Here is a 17,984-nt window from a genome sequence, read left to right as displayed (position 1 = left end):
ATTATCTGCAGGCTAGGTAATGTGTATATAGTATCTGTAGGCTAGGTAATGTGTATATAGTATCTGCAGGCTAGGTAATGTGTATATATTATCTGCAGGCTAGGTAATGTGTATATATTATCTGCAGGCTAGGTAATGTGTATATATTATCTGCAGGCTAGGTAATGTGTATATATTATCTGCAGGCTAGGTAATGTGTATATATTATCTGCAGGCTAGGTAATGTGTATATATTATCTGCAGGCTAGGTAATGTGTATATATTATCTGCAGGCTAGGTAATGTGTATATATTATCTGTAGGCTAGGTAATGTGTATATATTATCTGCAGGCTAGGTAATGTGTATATATTATCTGCAGGCTAGGTAATGTGTATATATTATCTGTAGGCTAGGTAATGTGTATATATTATCTGTAGGCTAGGTAATGTGTATATATTATCTGCAGGCTAGGTAATGTGTATATATTATCTGTAGGCTAGGTAATGTGTATATATTATCTGCAGGCTAGGTAATGTGTATATATTAACTGTAGGCTAGGTAATGTGTATATATTATCTGCAGGCTAGGTAATGTGTATATATTAACTGTAGGCTAGGTAATGTGTATATATTATCTGCAGGCTAGGTAATGTGTATATATTATCTGCAGGCTAGGTAATGTGTATATATTATCTGCAGGCTAGGTAATGTGTATATATTATCTGCAGGCTAGGTAATGTGTATATATTATCTGCAGGCTAGGTAATGTGTATATATTATCTGCAGGCTAGGTAATGTGTATATATTATCTGCAGGCTAGGTAATGTGTATATATTATCTGCAGGCTAGGTAATGTGTATATATTATCTGCAGGCTAGGTAATGTGTATATATTATCTGCAGGCTAGGTAATGTGTATATATTATCTGCAGGCTAGGTAATGTGTATATATTATCTGCAGGCTAGGTAATGTGTATATATTATCTGCAGGCTAGGTAATGTGTATATATTATCTGCAGGCTAGGTAATGTGTATATATTATCTGCAGGCTAGGTAATGTGTATATATTATCTGCAGGCTAGGTAATGTGTATATATTATCTGCAGGCTAGGTAATGTGTATATATTATCTGCAGGCTAGGTAATGTGTATATATTATCTGCAGGCTAGGTAATGTGTATATAATAACTGTAGGCTAGGTAATGTGTATATATTATCTGCAGGCTAGGTAATGTGTATATATTATCTGCAGGCTAGGTAATGTGTATATATTATCTGCAGGCTAGGTAATGTGTATATATTATCTGCAGGCTAGGTAATGTGTATATATTATCTGCAGGCTAGGTAATGTGTATATATTATCTGCAGGCTAGGTAATGTGTATATATTATCTGCAGGCTAGGTAATGTGTATATATTATCTGTAGGCTAGGTAATGTGTATATATTATCTGTAGGCTAGGTAATGTGTATATATTAACTGTAGGCTAGGTAATGTGTATATATTAACTGTAGGCTAGGTAATGTGTATATATTTTCTCCAGCTCTGTAGGCTAGGTAATGTGTATATATTATCTGTAGGCTAGGTAATATGTGTATATTTTCTCCAGCTCTGTAGGCTAGGTAATGTGTGTATATACAATATATAAACAAAAGTATGTGGACAGCCCTTCAAATTAAACTCGTCTGTCTGTCGGTTGCAACTCTCACTAGCGAGTTCCAAACTGCCTCTGGAAGCAACGTCAGCACAAGAACTGTTCGTCCGGAGAGCAGTGGTTCCCAAACGTTTTATAGTCCTGTAAGCCTGCCACACACACACACACTATATGATACATTTATTAAACATAAGAATGAGTGTGAGTTTTTGTCACAATCCGGCTCGTGGGAAGTTACAAAGAGCTCTTATAGGACCAGGGCACAAATAATAATATAATAATAATCTATTATTTTGCTCTTTATTTAACCATCTGACATATAAAACCTTATTTGTTCATCAAAATGGTGAATAACTCACCACAGGTTAATGAGAAGGGTGTGCTTGAAAGGATGCTCATAACTCTGCAATGTTGGGTTGTATTGGAGAGAGTCTCAGTCTTAAATAATTTTCCACACACAGAGTCTGTGCCTGTATTTAGTTTTCATGCTAGTGAGGGCCGAGAATCCACTCTCACATTAGGTACGTGGTTGCAAAGGGCATCAGTGTCTTAACAGCGAGATTTACCAAGGCAGGATACTCTGAGCGCAGCCCTATTCACAAATCTGGCAGTGGCTTCTGATTTAAATTCAATTTTCACAGAACCGCTTGTTGGAATTTTGATGAGTCTCTCTTGTTCAGATATCGGTAAGTGGACTGGAGGCAGGGCATGAAAGGGATAACGAATCCAGTTGTTTGTTTCATCCATTTTGGGAAAGTACCTGAGTAATTGCACACCCAACTCATTCAGGTTCACATTTGACATTGTCCGTAAGCTTGTTCATTTGCACACAAAAAATCATACAATGATGGAAAGACCTGTGTGTTGTCCTTGTTAATGCAGACAGAGAAGAGCTCCAACTTCTTAATCATTGCCTCAATTTTGTCCCGCACATTGAATATAGTTGCGAAGAGTCCCTGTAATCCTAGATTCAGATCATTCAGGCGAGAAGAAACATCACCCAGATAGGCCAGTCATGTGAGAAACTCATCATCATGCAAGCCCTCAGACAAGCGAAAATTATGGTCAGTAAAAACTTTAAGCTCATCTTTCAATTCCAAAAAAACTTGTCAATACTTTGCCCCTTGATAACCAGCGCACTTCTGTATGTTGTGAAAGCGTTACATGGTCGCTGCCCATATCATTGCATAATGCAGAAAATACACGAGAGTTCAGGGACCTTTTGCTTTAACAAAGTTAACCATTTTCACTGTAGTGTCCAAAACGTCTTTCAAGCTGTCAGTCATTCCCTTGGCAGGAAGAGCCTCTCGGTGGATTCTGCAGTGGACCCAAGTGGCGTCGGGAGTAACTGCTTGCACGCGCGTTACCACTCCACTATGTCTCCCTGTCATGGCTTTTACACCATCAGTACAGATGCCAACAAATCTTGACCACCAATGTCCATTTGATGTCACAAAGCTGTCCAGTACTTAAAAAAATATCCTCTCGTGTTGTTGTGGTTTGCAGAAGAGGATGTCTTCCTTAATTGACCCCCCCCCATAAACCTAACGGACATATACCAGGTGCTGTGCCAGGCCCGCCACGCCTGTTGACTCATCCAGCTGTAACGTGTAGAATTCACTGGCTTGTGTGCGAAGCAGTAATTGTTTCAAAACATCTCCTTCCATGTCACTGATGCGTTGTGAAACGGTGTTTGTATAGTTTTTGGGGCCTTTCCCCCAGCCATATCCACGGCAGCAGGAAGAATGAAGTCCTCCACAATAGTATGGGGCTTGCCTGTCCTCGCCACTCGGTAGCTCACCATATAAGCACGCTTCTAAAAAGTCTAAAAAGCACGCTTCTATGGTCATATAGTGTATATTTTTTTTCTCCAGCTTCTGCAGGCTATGTAATCAAATTATACATTGAATCAAATGTTATTGGTCACATGCACCGAAACAGATGTAGACCTTTGCGTGAAATGCTACTTATGAGCCCGTTCACAACAATGCAGAGTTAAAAAGTAAGACAAATATTAACTACATTTAAAAAGGAAATAAACTCAGCATGAAAAGAAATGTCCTCTCACTGTCAACAGCCTTTATTTTCAGCAAACTTAACATGTGTAAATATTTACATGAACATAACAAGATTCAACAACTGAGACATAAACTGAACAAGTTCCGCAGACATGTGACTAACAGAAATTGAATAATGTGTCCCTGAACAAAGGGGGGGGGGTCAAAAGTAACAGTCAGTATCTGGTGTGGCCACCAGCTGCATTAAGTACTGCAGTGCATCTCCTCCTCATGGACTACACCAGATTTGCCAGTTCTTGCTGTGAGATGTTACCCCACTCTTCTACCAAGGCACCTGCAAGTTTCCAGACATTTCTGGGGGGAATGGCCCTACCCTTCACCCTCCGATCCAACAGGTCCCAGACGTGCTCAGTGGGATTGAGATCCGGGCTCTTCGTTGGCCATGGTAGAACACTGACATTCCTGTCTTGCAGGAAATCACGCACAGAACGAGCAGTATGGCTGGTGGCATTGTCATGCTGGAGGGTGATGCCTGCAGGAAGGGTACCACATGAGGGAGGAGGATGTCTTCCCTGTAACACACAGTGTTGAAATTGCCTGCAATGACAACAAGCTCAGTCCGATGATGCTGTGACACACCGCCCCAGACCATGACGGACCCTCCACCTCCAAATCGATCCTGCTCCAGAGTACAGGCCTCGGTGTAACGCTCATTCCTTCAACGATAAACGCGAATCCGACCATCAACCCTGGTGAGACAAAACCGCCACTCGTCAGTGAACTTTTTTGCCAGTCCTGTCTAGTCCAGCGACGGTGGGTTTGTGCCCATTGGCGACGTTGTTGCCAGTGATGTCTGGTGAGGACCTGCCTTACAACAGGCCTACAAGCCCTCAGTCCAGCCTCTCTCAGCCTATTGCGGACAGTCTGAACACTGATGGAGGGATTGTGCGTTCCTGGTGTAACTCGGGCAGGTGTTGTTGCCATCCTGTACCTGTCCCGCAGGTGTGATGTTCGGATGTACTGATCCTGTGCAGGTGTTGTTACACGTGGTCTGCCACTGCGAGGACGATCAGCTGTCTGTCCTGTCTCCCTGTAGCGCTGTCTTAGGCGTCTCACAGTACGGACATTGCAATTTATTGCCTTGGCAACATCTGCAGTCCTCATGCCTCCTTGCAGCATGCCTAAGGCACGTTCACGCAGATGAGCAGGGACCCTGGGCATCTTTCTTTTGGTGTTTTTCAGAGTCAGTAGAAAGGTCTCTTTAGTGTCCTAAGTTTTCATAACTGTGACCTTAATTGCCTACCGTCTGTAAGCTGTTAGTGCATAATGACCGTTCCACAGGTGAATGTTCATTAATTGTTTATGGTTCATTGAACAAGCATGGGAAATGGTGTTTTATGGGATTGATTTGACAACAGCCAGTGAAAGTGCAGGGCGCAAAATTCAAACAGAAATCTCATAATTAAAATTCCTGAAACATACAAGTATTATACACCATTTTAAAGATAAACTTCTTGACAATCCAACCACAGTGTCCGATTTCAAAAAGGCTTTACAGCGAAAGCACACCGATTGTTATGTTTTGTTCGATAAAGTTCATATTTATATCCAAAAATCTCAGTTTGCATTGGCGCGTTATGTTCAGTAATGTTTTGCCTCGAAAACATCCAGTGTTCCACATCAATTTACAGAAATACTCATCATAAACGTTGATAAAAGATATACAAGTGTTTTACATAGAATTAAAGATACACTACTCCTTAATGCAACCGCTGTGTCAGATTTCAAAAAAGCTTTACGGCAAAAGCACACCATGCGATAATCTGAGTACAGCGCTCAGCCACCAAAACAAGCCATACAGATACCCGCCATGTTGTGGAGTCAACAAAAGTCAGAAATAGCATTATAAATATTCACTTACCTTTGATGATCTTCATCGGAATGCACTCCCAGGAATCCCAGTTCCACAATAAATGTTTGTTTTGTTCGATACAGTCCATATTTATGTCCAAATACCTCCTTTTTGTTCGCGTGTTTAGTACACTAATCGAAATGCGCAAGGCGCGAGCACAAAGTCCAGACGAAGTCAAAGTTCCATTACAGTTTGTAGAAACATGTCAAATGATGTATAGAATCAATCTTTAGGATGTTTTTATCATAAATCTTCATTAATATTCCAACCGGACAATTCCTTTGTCTTTAGAAAGGAAAGAGAACGGAGCTCGTGCTCGCGACCGGGCGCGATCAACAACTCATGGTTTTCAGCCAGACCCCTGATTCCAACAGCTCTTATTCTCTCCCCCTTCACAGTAGAAGCCTGAAACAACATTCTAAAGACTGTTGACATCTAGTGGAAGCCTTGGGAAGTGCAAGATGACCCCAAAGACACTGTATATTGGATAGGCAATCACTTGAAAAACAACAAACCTCAGATTTCCCACTTCCTGGTTGGATTTTTTTGTCAGGTTTTTGCCTGCCATATGAGTTCTGTTATACTCACAGACATCATTTTAGAAACTTCAGAGTGTTTTCTATCCAAATCTACTAATAATATGCATATCTTAGCTTCTGGGCCTGAGTAGCAGGCAGTTTACTCTGGGCACACTTTTCATCCGGATGTGAAAATGGCGCCCCCAAAGCCATAAGAAGTTAAACCCTTTACAATGAAGATCTGTGAAGTTATTTGGATTTTTACAAATTATCTTTGAAAGACAGGGTCCTGAAAAAGGGACCTTTTTTATTTTTTTTGCTGAGTTTATTTTCTCCAGCTTCTCCAGGCTATGTAATGTGTATATATTTTCTCTAACTTCTGAGAGGGGTAAGGTATCTAGGCTTGCCTATATCTAACTTCTCTCTCCTCTCCCAGCTTCTGCAGGGGGCTATTCTGCTCTGAGTGGTGGTGGTAAGAAGACTAAGAAGAAGCTTGCTGCCCCAGACATCAGCCTGACTCTGGATCGGAGTGAAGGATCTCTGCTGTCTGATGAGCTGGAGGAGGAGAGTGCAGAGCTAGACCTGGATGATATAGACACACCGTCTGACAACAGTAATGAGTTTGAATGGGAAGGTATGGACCTGTAACACAATGTACTTGTATAACATTAGGTACAACCCTGGACTTTTTGTGTAGCGTTGATCCGAACGTTCTGACCTCCCAACGGCAGTCAAGCACCCAAACTAACTGGCTAGCTAGCTAGACTCAAATGAGAGAACATCCCACTCTGACCATTTTACTCCCCCAAGCAGAGCTGGTTAGGCTGTTTTCATGTTATCCAGGGCGTTTGTGACTAACTGTGCTGCTGGCAACATTTTTAGTTACGCTTTTTTTTGCTGACGTTTACTGACACTGGCCATATTTAATGGGTGTTCGGCGTTCGTAAATGTATCAGTTATTCTGCGCTCTGGCACACTCAGATGAGAGTGCTCTGAAATCGGAGTACATGGCCATACTGAATTTACGAATGTACCCGAAATGGTTACTTGCATAACGAATCAGGTTCAATGTAGCTAGCTAACTTCAGGCTTTAACTAGCCAAGCAAATACCTCTGAGATACGAATAATAAGATCATACACGTAACGTTAGCTAGCGAGCCAGCCAGCTAACGTTAGCTAGCTAGCTAACAGCACACTTTAACTTGGAAAGGAAACAACTTTGTCAAAATTAGATTTGTGTAATATCTGGAAATGTAGCTAGCTAGACTATCTTACCCGTATACATCATGGAAGCCATGGTTGCCCTTAGTTTGAAGATGTAATCCAGATCCTCGTGTTTTCTCATACTCTAATTCCACTGATTTCCAAACTCGGTTCTCCAGGAAGTGGAGAGCAACACTTACGCAGTTCTTCTAAACAATATATATAAAAAAAAAAAAAGTTCTGTTAGACATACTAACCAGCTCAAATAGACAGAAGCCTTCTATATGGCAGACCAATCCAAACTCCTCTCTCGGCATGTCCAGCCCACTCATTATCTCAGCCATTCATGGCTAGCAGGAAGGTTGCTGTCTTTTTCTGTGGCTAAACCAACAAGGCTCGTAATTTAACAATTGTATTCTTATTTACTAATGGCATACGAGTTTGTTACTAAGGCACATGAAAGTTCACATGTTCGAGAAGGCATTTCTGCCCCCCCCCCCAAAAAAACATTTTGATAAAAAAAACAAAAAAAAACATGACAGTCTCTCGTGTGAAGTAGTGACCCGCGTCATACACCTAGTTTCCTGAAACGGGTCACATATTGATTATCCCGGACCAGGCCCAAATCCCCGACACTCGAAGAAGGAGAAGGCGGCGCAATAGAGGCCGGCGAGCGGTAACCTTGATGAGACAACTGCGGCGAGTGAATAAATCTGTTCTTTTGGCTTATAGAAAGGTGTACATGTATGCCGATGACTCGAGTGTTATATTAAGTCCGCAAGCTAGATCCCTGCAATGTCTCATTTAAGATCTAGTTAACTTTTCTGGCCTCTCTGGAATAAAACCTAATTAAGCTAAGTTTACCGTATTATTTATTGGATCTTTAAAGAAAAGACAACTTGTACATTACCCTGCAGTTTAAAATGGGCTGACGGTGAAGTAGACATTACAATGCATTCGGAAAGTGTTCAGACCCCTTGACTTTTCCCACATTTTGTTAACTTAGTCTTATTCTAAAATTGATTAAATAAATTATTTTCCTCATCAATCTGCACACAATACCCCATAATGACAAAGGAAAAAAATGTTTTTTAGGATTGTTTGCTTATTTATATATATTTTTTAAAGCATTTTATTACATTTACATAAGTATCAAGATCCTTTACTCAGTACTTTTGTTGAAGCACATTTGGCAGTGATTACAGCCTCAAGTCTTCTTGGGTATGACGCTACAAACTTGGCACACCTGTATTTGGGGAGTTTCTCCCATACTTCCTTACAGATCATCTCAAGCTCTGTCAGGTTGGATGGAAAGCGTCGGTGCACAGCTATTTTCAGGTCTCCAGAGATGTCCGATCGGGTTCAAGTCCAGGCTCTGGCTGGACCACTCAAGGACATTCAGGGACTTGTCCTGAAGCCATTCCTGCGTTGTCTTGGCTGTGTGCTTAGGGTCGTTGTCCTGTTGGACGGTGAACCTTCATCCCACCCCAGAGGTCCTGAGTGCTCTGGAGAAGGTTTTCATCAGATCTCTCTGAACTTTGCTCTCTTCATCTTTCCCTCAATCCTGACTAGTCTCCCAGTCCCTGCTGCTGAGAAACATCCACACAGCATGAGGCTGCCACCACCATGCTTCACCGTAGGGATGGTGCCATGTTTCCTCCAGACGTGACACTTGGCATTCAGGCCAAAGAGTTCTATCTTGGTTTAATCAGACCAGAGAATCTTGTTTCTCATGGTCTGAGAGTCCTTTAGATGCCTTTTGGCAAACTCCAAGCGGGCTGTCATGTGACTTTTACTGAGGAGTGACTTCCGTCTTGCCACTCTTCCATAAAGGCCTGATTGGTGGAGTGCTGCAGAGCTGGTTGTCCTTCTGCTCAGTTTGGCCGGGCGGCCAGCTCAAGGAAGAGTCTTGGTGGTTCTAAACTTCTTCCATTTAAGAATAATGGAGGCCACTGTGTTCTTGGGGAACTTCAATGCTGCAGACTTTTTTTGGTACCCTTCCCCAGATCTGTGCCTCGACACAATCCTGTCTCGGAGCCTTACGGTTAATTCCTTCGACCTCATGGCTTGGTTTTTGCTCTGACATGCACTGTCAACTGTGGGACCTTATATAGACAGGTTTGTGTCTTTCCAAATCATGTCCAATCAATTGAATTGACCACAGGTGGACTCCGATCAAGTTGCAAAAACATCTCAAGGATGATCAATGGAAACGATGCACCTGAGCTCAATTTCATGTCTCATAGCAAAGGGATACTGAATACTTATATAAGTAAGATATTTCTGTGTTTTTATTAATACATTTCCAAATATTTCATAAAACCTGTTTTCGCTTTGTCTTTATGGGGTATTGTGTGTAAATTGAGTATTTTGAGTAAAAAATAATAATTGAATAAGGCTGTAACGTAACAATGTGGAAAAAATCAAGGGGTCTGAATACTTTCTGAATGCACTGTACCTGTACTTGATAATAATATCCCAAAAGATCAGTGTTGGGAAAAAGTACACATTTGTCATACTTCAGTAAAAGTATACATACCTTTTTAATAGAAAGTTTCTCAAGTGAAAGTCACCCAGTAAAATACTATTTGAGTAAAAGTCTAAAAGTATTCGGTTCTAAATATACTTTATCAAAAGTAAATGTGTACATTTCAAATTCCTTTTAAGCAATGTATGGCACACTTAAAATGTATGGCACACTCCAACACTCAGACATCATTTACAAAAGATGCATTTGTGTTTAGTGAGTCCCCCAAGCAGAAGGGATGACCATGTGTTGCCTTGATAAGTCCGTGAATCAGTCCATTTTCCTGTCCTGCTAAGCATTCAAAATGTAACGAGTGCTTTTGGGTGTCAGGTAACATGTATGGAGTAAAAAGTACATCATTTCCTTAGGAATGTAGTCAAGTAAAAGTAGTCAAAACTATAAATAGTAAAGTACCGATACCCCAACAAACTACTTAATTAAGTAGTACTTTAAAGTATTTTTACTTAAGTACTTTACACCACTACAAAATACACTGCTCAAAAAAATAAAGGGAACACTTAAACAACACAATGTAACTCCAAGTCAATCACACTTCTGTGAAATCAAACTGTCCCCTTAGGAAGCAACACTGATTGACAATAAATTTCACATGCTGTTGTGCAAATGGAATAGACAACAGGTGGAAATTATAGGCAATTAGCAAGACACCCCCAATAAAGGAGTGGTTCTGCAGGTGGGGACCACAGACCGCTTCTCAGTTCCTATGCTTCCTGGCTGATGTTTTGGTCACTTTTGAATGCTGGCGGTGCTTTCACTCTAGTGGTAGCATGAGACGGAGTCTACAACCCACACAAGTGGCTCAGGTAGTGCAGCTCATCCAGGATGGCACATCAATGCGAGCTGTGGCAAGAAGGTTTGCTGTGTCTGTCAGCGTAGTGTCCAGAGCATGGAGGCGCTACCAGGAGACAAGCCATCAGGAGACGTGGAGGGGGCCGTAGGAGGGCAACAACCCAGCAGCAGGACCGCTACCTCCGCCTTTGTGCAAGGAGGAGCAGGAGAAGCACTGCCAGAGCCCTGCAAAATGACCTCCAGCAGGCCACAAATGTGCATGTGTCTGCTCAAACGGTCAGAAACAGACTCCATAAGGATGGTATGAGGGCCCGACGTCCACAGGTGGGGGTTGTGCTTACAGCCCAACACCGTGCAGGACGCTTGGCATTTGCCAGAGAACACCAAGATTGGCAAATTCACCACTGGCGCCCTGTGCTCTTCACAGATGAAAGCAGGTTCACACTGAGCACGTGGCAGACGTGACAGAGTCTGGACACGCCGTGGAGAACGTTCTGCTGCCTGCAACATCCTCCAGCATGACCGGTTTGGCGGTGGGTCAGTCATGGTGTGGGGTGGCATTTCTTTGGGGGGCCGCACAGCCCTCCATGTGCTCGCCAGAGGTAGCCTGACTGCCATTAGGTACCGAGATGAGATCCTCAGACCCCTTGTGAGACCATATGCTGGTGCGGTTGGCCCTGGGTTCCTCCTAATGCAAGACAATGCTAGACCTCATGTGGCTGGAGTGTGTCAGCAGTTCCTGCAAGAGGAAGGCATTGATGCTATGGACTGGCCCGCCCGTTCCCCAGACCTGAATCCAATTGAGCACATCTGGGACATCATGTCTCGCTCCATCCACCAACGCCACGTTGCACCACAGACTGTCCAGGAGTTGGCGGATGCTTTAGTCCAGGTCTGGGAGGCGATCCCTCAGGAGACCATCCGCCACCTCATCAGGAGCATGCCCAGGCATTGTAGGGAGGTCATACAGGCACGTGGAGGCCACACACACTACTGAGCCTCATTTTGACTTGTTTTAAGGACATTACATCAAAGTTGGATCAGCCTGTAGTGTGGTTTTCCACTTTAATTTTGAGTGTGACTCCAAATCCAGACCTCCATGGGTTGCTAAATTGGATTTCCATTGATTATTTTTGTGATTTTGTTGTGAGCACATTCAACTATGTAAAGAAAAAAGTATTTAATAAGATTATTTCTTTCATTCAGATCTAGCATGTGTTGTTTAACCTCTATGGGCAAGGCGGGACGAATTCAACCCACCTACGTAACAGCCACCTGAATTCAGTGGCGCGATTTTTGAATCGTTTGAAATACTATTACTTCAATTTCTCAAACATATGACTATTTTACAGCTATTTAAAGACAAGACTCTCCTTAACCTCTTGGGGCTAGGTGGGACGCTAGCGTGGCACCCGTGGTGCACTCCATCAACAGCAGGTGCATTTCAAGAGAATTATAGATTTACATCTCTTGAACGCAATCAACTTGCCAGATTTAAAAATAACCTTACTGGGAAATCACACTTTGCAATAATCTGAGCACTGCGCCCAGAAAAATACGCGTTGCGATACAGACTAGACGTCATGTTGGGGAGATCTAAAATCGAAAATACTATGTAAATAATCCATTACCTTTGATTCTCTTCATCAGATGTCACTTCCAGGTATCACAGGTCCATAACGAATGTAGTTTTGTTCAAAAAAGCTCATCATTTATGTCCAAAAATCTCCGTCTCGTTAGCACATGATGTAAGCCAGCCGGACTTCTCGTCATGAACGAGGGGAAAAAATATATTTCCGTTCGTTCAAACATGTCAAACGTTGTATAGCATAAATCATTAGGGCCTTTTTTAACCAGAACATGAATAATATTCAAGGTGGACGAATGCATACTCTTTTATAACGTATTGGAACGAGGGTACCCAACATGAACTAGCGCGCCAGGTGTCTAATGGGACATCATCGTTCCATGGCTCTTGTTCGGTCAGATCTCCCTCCAGAAGACTCAAAACACTTTGTAAAGGCTGGTGACATCTAGTGGAAGCAATAGGAAGTGCCAAAATATTCCTCAGCCCCTGTGTTTTTCAATGGGATAGGTTTAAAGTCAATACAACACATCAGGTATCCACTTCCTGTCAGAAAATGTCTCAGGGTTTTGCCTGCCAAATGAGTTCTGTTATACTCACAGACACCATTCAAACAGTTTTGGAAACTTTAGAGTGTTTTCTATCCATATATAATAAGTATATGCATATTCTAGTTACTGGGTAGGATTAGTAACCAGATTAAATCGGGTACATTTTTTTTATCCAGACGTGCAAATGCTGCCCCCTAGACCCAACAGGTTAATCTAACCACACTGTCCGATTTCAAAAAGGCTTTACAACGAAAGCAAAACATTAGATTATGTCAGGAGAGTGCCCAGCCAGAAATAATCAGACACCCATTTTTCAAGCTAGCATATAATGTCACAAAAACCCAAACCACAGCTAAATGCAGCACTAACCTTTGATGATCTTCATCAGATGACACACCTAGGACATTATGTTATACAATACATGCATGTCTGTTCAATCAAGTTCATATTTATATCAAAAAACAGCTTTTTACATTAGCATGTGACGTTCAGAAAAAGCATACCCCCCGCAACCTTCCGGGGAATTTACTAACAGTTTGCTAAATTACTCACGATAAACGTTCACAAAAAGCATAACAATTATTTTAAGAATTATAGATACATTACTCCTCTATGCACTCGATATGTCCGATTTTAAAATAGCTTTTCGGATGAAGCACATTTTGCAATATTCTAAGTACATAGCCCAGCCATCACGGCTAGCTATTTAGACACCCGGCAAGATTAGCCTTCACCAAAATCCTATTTCCTATAAGAAAAATGTTCTTACCTTTCCTGTTCTTCGTCAGAATGCACTCCCAGGACTTCTACTTCAATAACAAATGTAGGTTTGGTCCCAAATAATCCATCGTTATATCCAAATATCCTCTGTTTTGTTCGTGCGTTCTAGACACTATACGAATGGTAAATAACGGTCGCGCGCATGGCGTGACAAAAAATGTCTAAATATTCCATTACCGTACTTCGAAGCATGTCAACCGCTGTTTAAAACCAATTTTTAGGCCATTTATCTCGTAGAAAAGCGATAATATTCCGACCGGGAATCTGCAATAAGCTAAACAGCCGAATGAAATTTCTCCACGGGGGCGAATCGTGCACGCGCCTCATTCAATGGTCCTCTGATCGGCCACTTGGATAAGGCGATAATCTGTTTCAGCCAGAGGCTGCCTCGTCATCGTTCAGGTTTTTCCCGGGTTCTGAGAGCCTATTGGAGCCCTGGGAATTGTCACGTTACAGCTAAGATCCTTACTCTTCAATAAACAGATGCAAGACGCACGACTCCTTGTCAGACAGGCCACTTCCTGCATGAAACCTTGTCAGGTTTTTGCCTGCCATAGGAGTTCTGTTATACTCACAGACACCATTCAAACAGTTTTAGAAACTTTAGGGTGTTTTCTATCCAAACCTGAACAATAATATGCATATTCTAGCTTCTCAGTTGGTGTAGGAGGCAGTTAAAAATGGGCACATATTTTTTCCAAAATTCTCAATACTGCCCCCTAGCCCAAACAGGTTAAGTGTTCCCTTTATTTTTTTGAGCAGTATATATATAAATTAGCTAGTAAAAATAAACAACATCCTGCAAACACGGAGAGGTAAATACCAGTCTATTTATAGAACAATTACACTGATTAACTCCTTAGTCATATCGGTTTACTCACTTACTACCTACTACATATCTGTTTAACCTCTCTAGGGGAGGTGGGACGAAATCGTACCACACTATTCAACAGCCAGTGACAAATCAGAGCGCCAAATTTAAAACCACAAAATGTCATAATTCAGAGTTCTCAAACAGGACTATTTTACACTATTTTATAGATACACTTCTCCTGAATCGAATCACGTTGTCCGATTTCCAAAAGGCTTTACAGCGAAAGCAAAACATTAGATTATGTTAGGAGAGTACATAGACACAAAAAAACACACAGCCATTTCCAAGCAACTAGCATGCATCACAAAAACCAAAACCACAGCTAAATGCAGCACTAACCTTTGATTTTCATCAGATGACACTCCTAGGACATTGTTATACAATACATGCATGTTTTGTTCAATCAAGTTCATATTTATATCAAAAACCAGCTTTTTACATTAGCATGTGATGTTCAGAACTAGCATACCCACCGCAAATTTACGGTGAATTTACTAAATTACTCTCGATAAACGTTGACAAAATACATAACAATTATTTTAAGAATTATAGATACAGAACTCCTTTATGCACTCGCGGTGTCAGATTTTAAAATGGCTTTTATAGCCCAAGTTTGGCCCTCAACAAACTCAGATTTACTATAAGAAAAATTGGATTACCTTTGCTGTTCTTCGTCAGAATGCACTCCCAGTTTCTGGGCAGGAGTAGTAACCAGATTAAATCGGGTACGTTTTTTATCCGGCCGTGGAAATACTGCCCCCTATCCCAAAGAAGTTAACTACTTACTGCCTATTATATCTGTTTACATACTTACTGCCTACTACATATCTGTTTACATACTTAGTGCCTACTACATATCTGTTTACATACTTACTGCCTACTACATATCTGTTTACATACTTACTGCCTACTACATATCTGTTTACATACTTACTGCCTACTACATATCTGTTTACATACTTACTGCCTACTACATATCTGTTTACATACTTACTGCCTACTACATATCTGTTTACATACTTACTGCCTACTACATATCTGTTTACATACTTACTGCCTACTACATATCTGTTTACATACTTACTGCCTACTACATATCTGTTTACATACTTACTGCCTACTACATATCTGTTTACATACTTACTGCCTACTACATATCTGTTTACATACTTACTGCCTACTACATATCTGTTTACATACTTCCTGCCTACTACATATCTGTTTACATACTTCCTGCCTACTACATATCTGTTTACATACTTCCTGCCTACTACATATCTGTTTACATACTTACTGCCTACTACATATCTGTTTACATACTTCCTGCCTACTACATATCTGTTTACATACTTCCTGCCTACTACATATCTGTTTACCTATGTTAGGTTCTTGTTTTTCATAGTAAATAACCCACGGACACTAGAGAAGCTTTAACCGAGTTTAATTCTTCCCAAAGGTTCTGTACAGCTGTAATCAGACAACCCAACATTTGTCCCATCCAGATATTTATATCCCACTTAAGACACTCCTCCTTCTCTCCAATCTTTCTTATGGTTTAACAGGAAAAGAGTAACTAGATCCCAAACCCTTATTAAACCCTTCAGGTGACCTGTCCTCACCTCTGACCTCAACCCCTCCTTCACCTAATCCACAGATGTCCATCTGTCTTTCCTGTATCAACACGGTGCTCTGATCCCGTCCCCCAACACATTCCACAGCTATCTGTCCTTCTACAGAGACATAAAACCTAGTCTCTTTCATTTCCTATCATTCATTTACTATCTCAATGATCAAAGTTTAGCCGATTCCAACACCTACTTAGTGCTTATTACATATCTGTTCACCTACTTACTGCCTACTACATATCGGTGTACTCACTTTGTGCCCCCCCTGCTTGATATGGCAACTGCTCGGCATCTGACCGTAAGGTGCTACAGAGGGTAGCGCGTACGGCCCAGTACATCACCGGGGCCAAGCTCCCTGCCATCCTGGACCTCTATACCAGGCTGTTTCAGAGGATGGCCCTAAACATTTTTAGACTCCAGCCACCCTAGTTACTGTTCTCTCAACTGTACCGGGCAGATGGCGTCGTGTGGGCTTGCTGATGTCAACGATGTGAACAGAGTACCCCCATGGTGGGGTTATGGTATGGGCAGGCATAAGCTACGGACAACTAACACAATTGCATTTTAACGATGGCAATTTGAATGAACAGAGATACCGTGTTAAATTGCAGAGCGCCAAATTCAAATTAAACTACTATAAATATTTAACTTGCATGAAATCTCAAGTGCAATACATCAAAATAAAGCTTAAGTTGTTGTTAATCCAGCCACCGTGTCAGATTTCAAAAAGGCTTTACGGCGAAAGCAAACCATGCGATTATCAGAGGACAGCGCTCAACACACAAAACATTACAAACAGTTAGCAGCCAAGTAGATTAGTCACGAAAGTCAGAAATAGCAATAAAATTCATCATTTACCTTTGATCTTCGTATGGTTACACTCACAAGACTCCCGGTTACACAATAAATGTTTGTTTTGTTCGATAAAGTCCCTCTTTATATCCAAAAACCAAAATTTTGTTGCCGCGTTTTGTTCAGTAATCCAATGGCTCAAATGCGGTCACAAGAGGCAGACAAATTCCAAATAGTTTCCGTAAAGTTCGTAGAAACATGTCAAACGTTGTTTATAATCAATCCTCAGGTTGTTTTTAGCCTAAATAATCGATAATATTTCAACCGGACAAAAGCGTTGTCAGTATAAAAGAAAAACAACAAAAGGCGCGCTCTCGGGATTGCGCACCAAACAGGTTGGTGTCTTTCCACTGGCCTCTCATTGAAACTGCTCATTCTCCCTCATTTTTCAGAATAAAGGCCTGAAACAATGTCTAAAGACTGTTAACAGCTAGTGGAAGCCATAGGGAATGGAATCTGGGTCCTATCCCTTTAAATGGTGGATAGGCTTTCAATGGAAAAACACCCATTTCAAAATAATAGCACTTCCTGAATGGATTTTCCTCAGGTTTTCGCCTGCCATTTCAGTTCTGTTATACTCACAGACATTATTTTAACAGTTTTAGAAACTTTAGAGTGTTTTCTATCCAAATCTATATATGCATATCCTAGCTTTTGGGCCTGAGTAGCAGGCAGTTTACTTTGGGCACGCTTTTCATCCAAAACTCAGAATGCTGCCCCCATCCCAAAAAAGTTAAACAGTAAATTAACTTTGTATCGCCTAACCTGGGACAATAGTAGTAGTGTGTGAGTCTTAGTGAAGTTCTCCCTCAGCTTTAGGACCCCAGAGGATCCAAACCTAGCCATTAGAGTTGAAAAGGGCCCTCCCGCTAACTGCCATGTTAAAAATATCTATCCAGCTTATTCTCTGGTTACATAAACCTGTCCAGCTCACTGCCTGGTTACATAAACCTATCCAGGACACTAGTCTATCCCAGGACAGGACATTAGTCTATCCCAGGACAGGACATTAGTCTATCCCAGGACAGGACATTAGTCTATCCCAGGACAGGACATTAGTCTATCCCAGGACAGGACATTAGTCTATCCCAGGACAGG

The 17,984-nt window shown here is 41.5% G+C and overlaps 1 protein-coding gene across 2 annotated transcripts in view; it reads left to right on the top strand.

The window, feature by feature from the left end:
* bnip2 (BCL2 interacting protein 2) overlaps positions 1-17,984 on the top strand; it is a 79,147-nt gene that overhangs the window by 13,751 nt on the left and 47,412 nt on the right. For both annotated transcript variants that reach the window (XM_045705975.2, XM_045705974.2), the window contains exon 5: positions 6,515-6,712. In XM_045705975.2, coding sequence (XP_045561931.1) covers positions 6,515-6,712 — 198 coding nt within the window. The remainder of the gene's footprint in view (positions 1-6,514; positions 6,713-17,984) is intronic.

The sequence above is a fragment of the Salmo salar genome, chromosome 23 (genome assembly GCF_965601325.2).
Source record: "Salmo salar chromosome 23, fSalSal1, whole genome shotgun sequence".
Classification (NCBI taxonomy): domain Eukaryota; kingdom Metazoa; phylum Chordata; class Actinopteri; order Salmoniformes; family Salmonidae; genus Salmo; species Salmo salar.
This window is presented reverse-complemented; position numbering and strand designations above follow the sequence as displayed.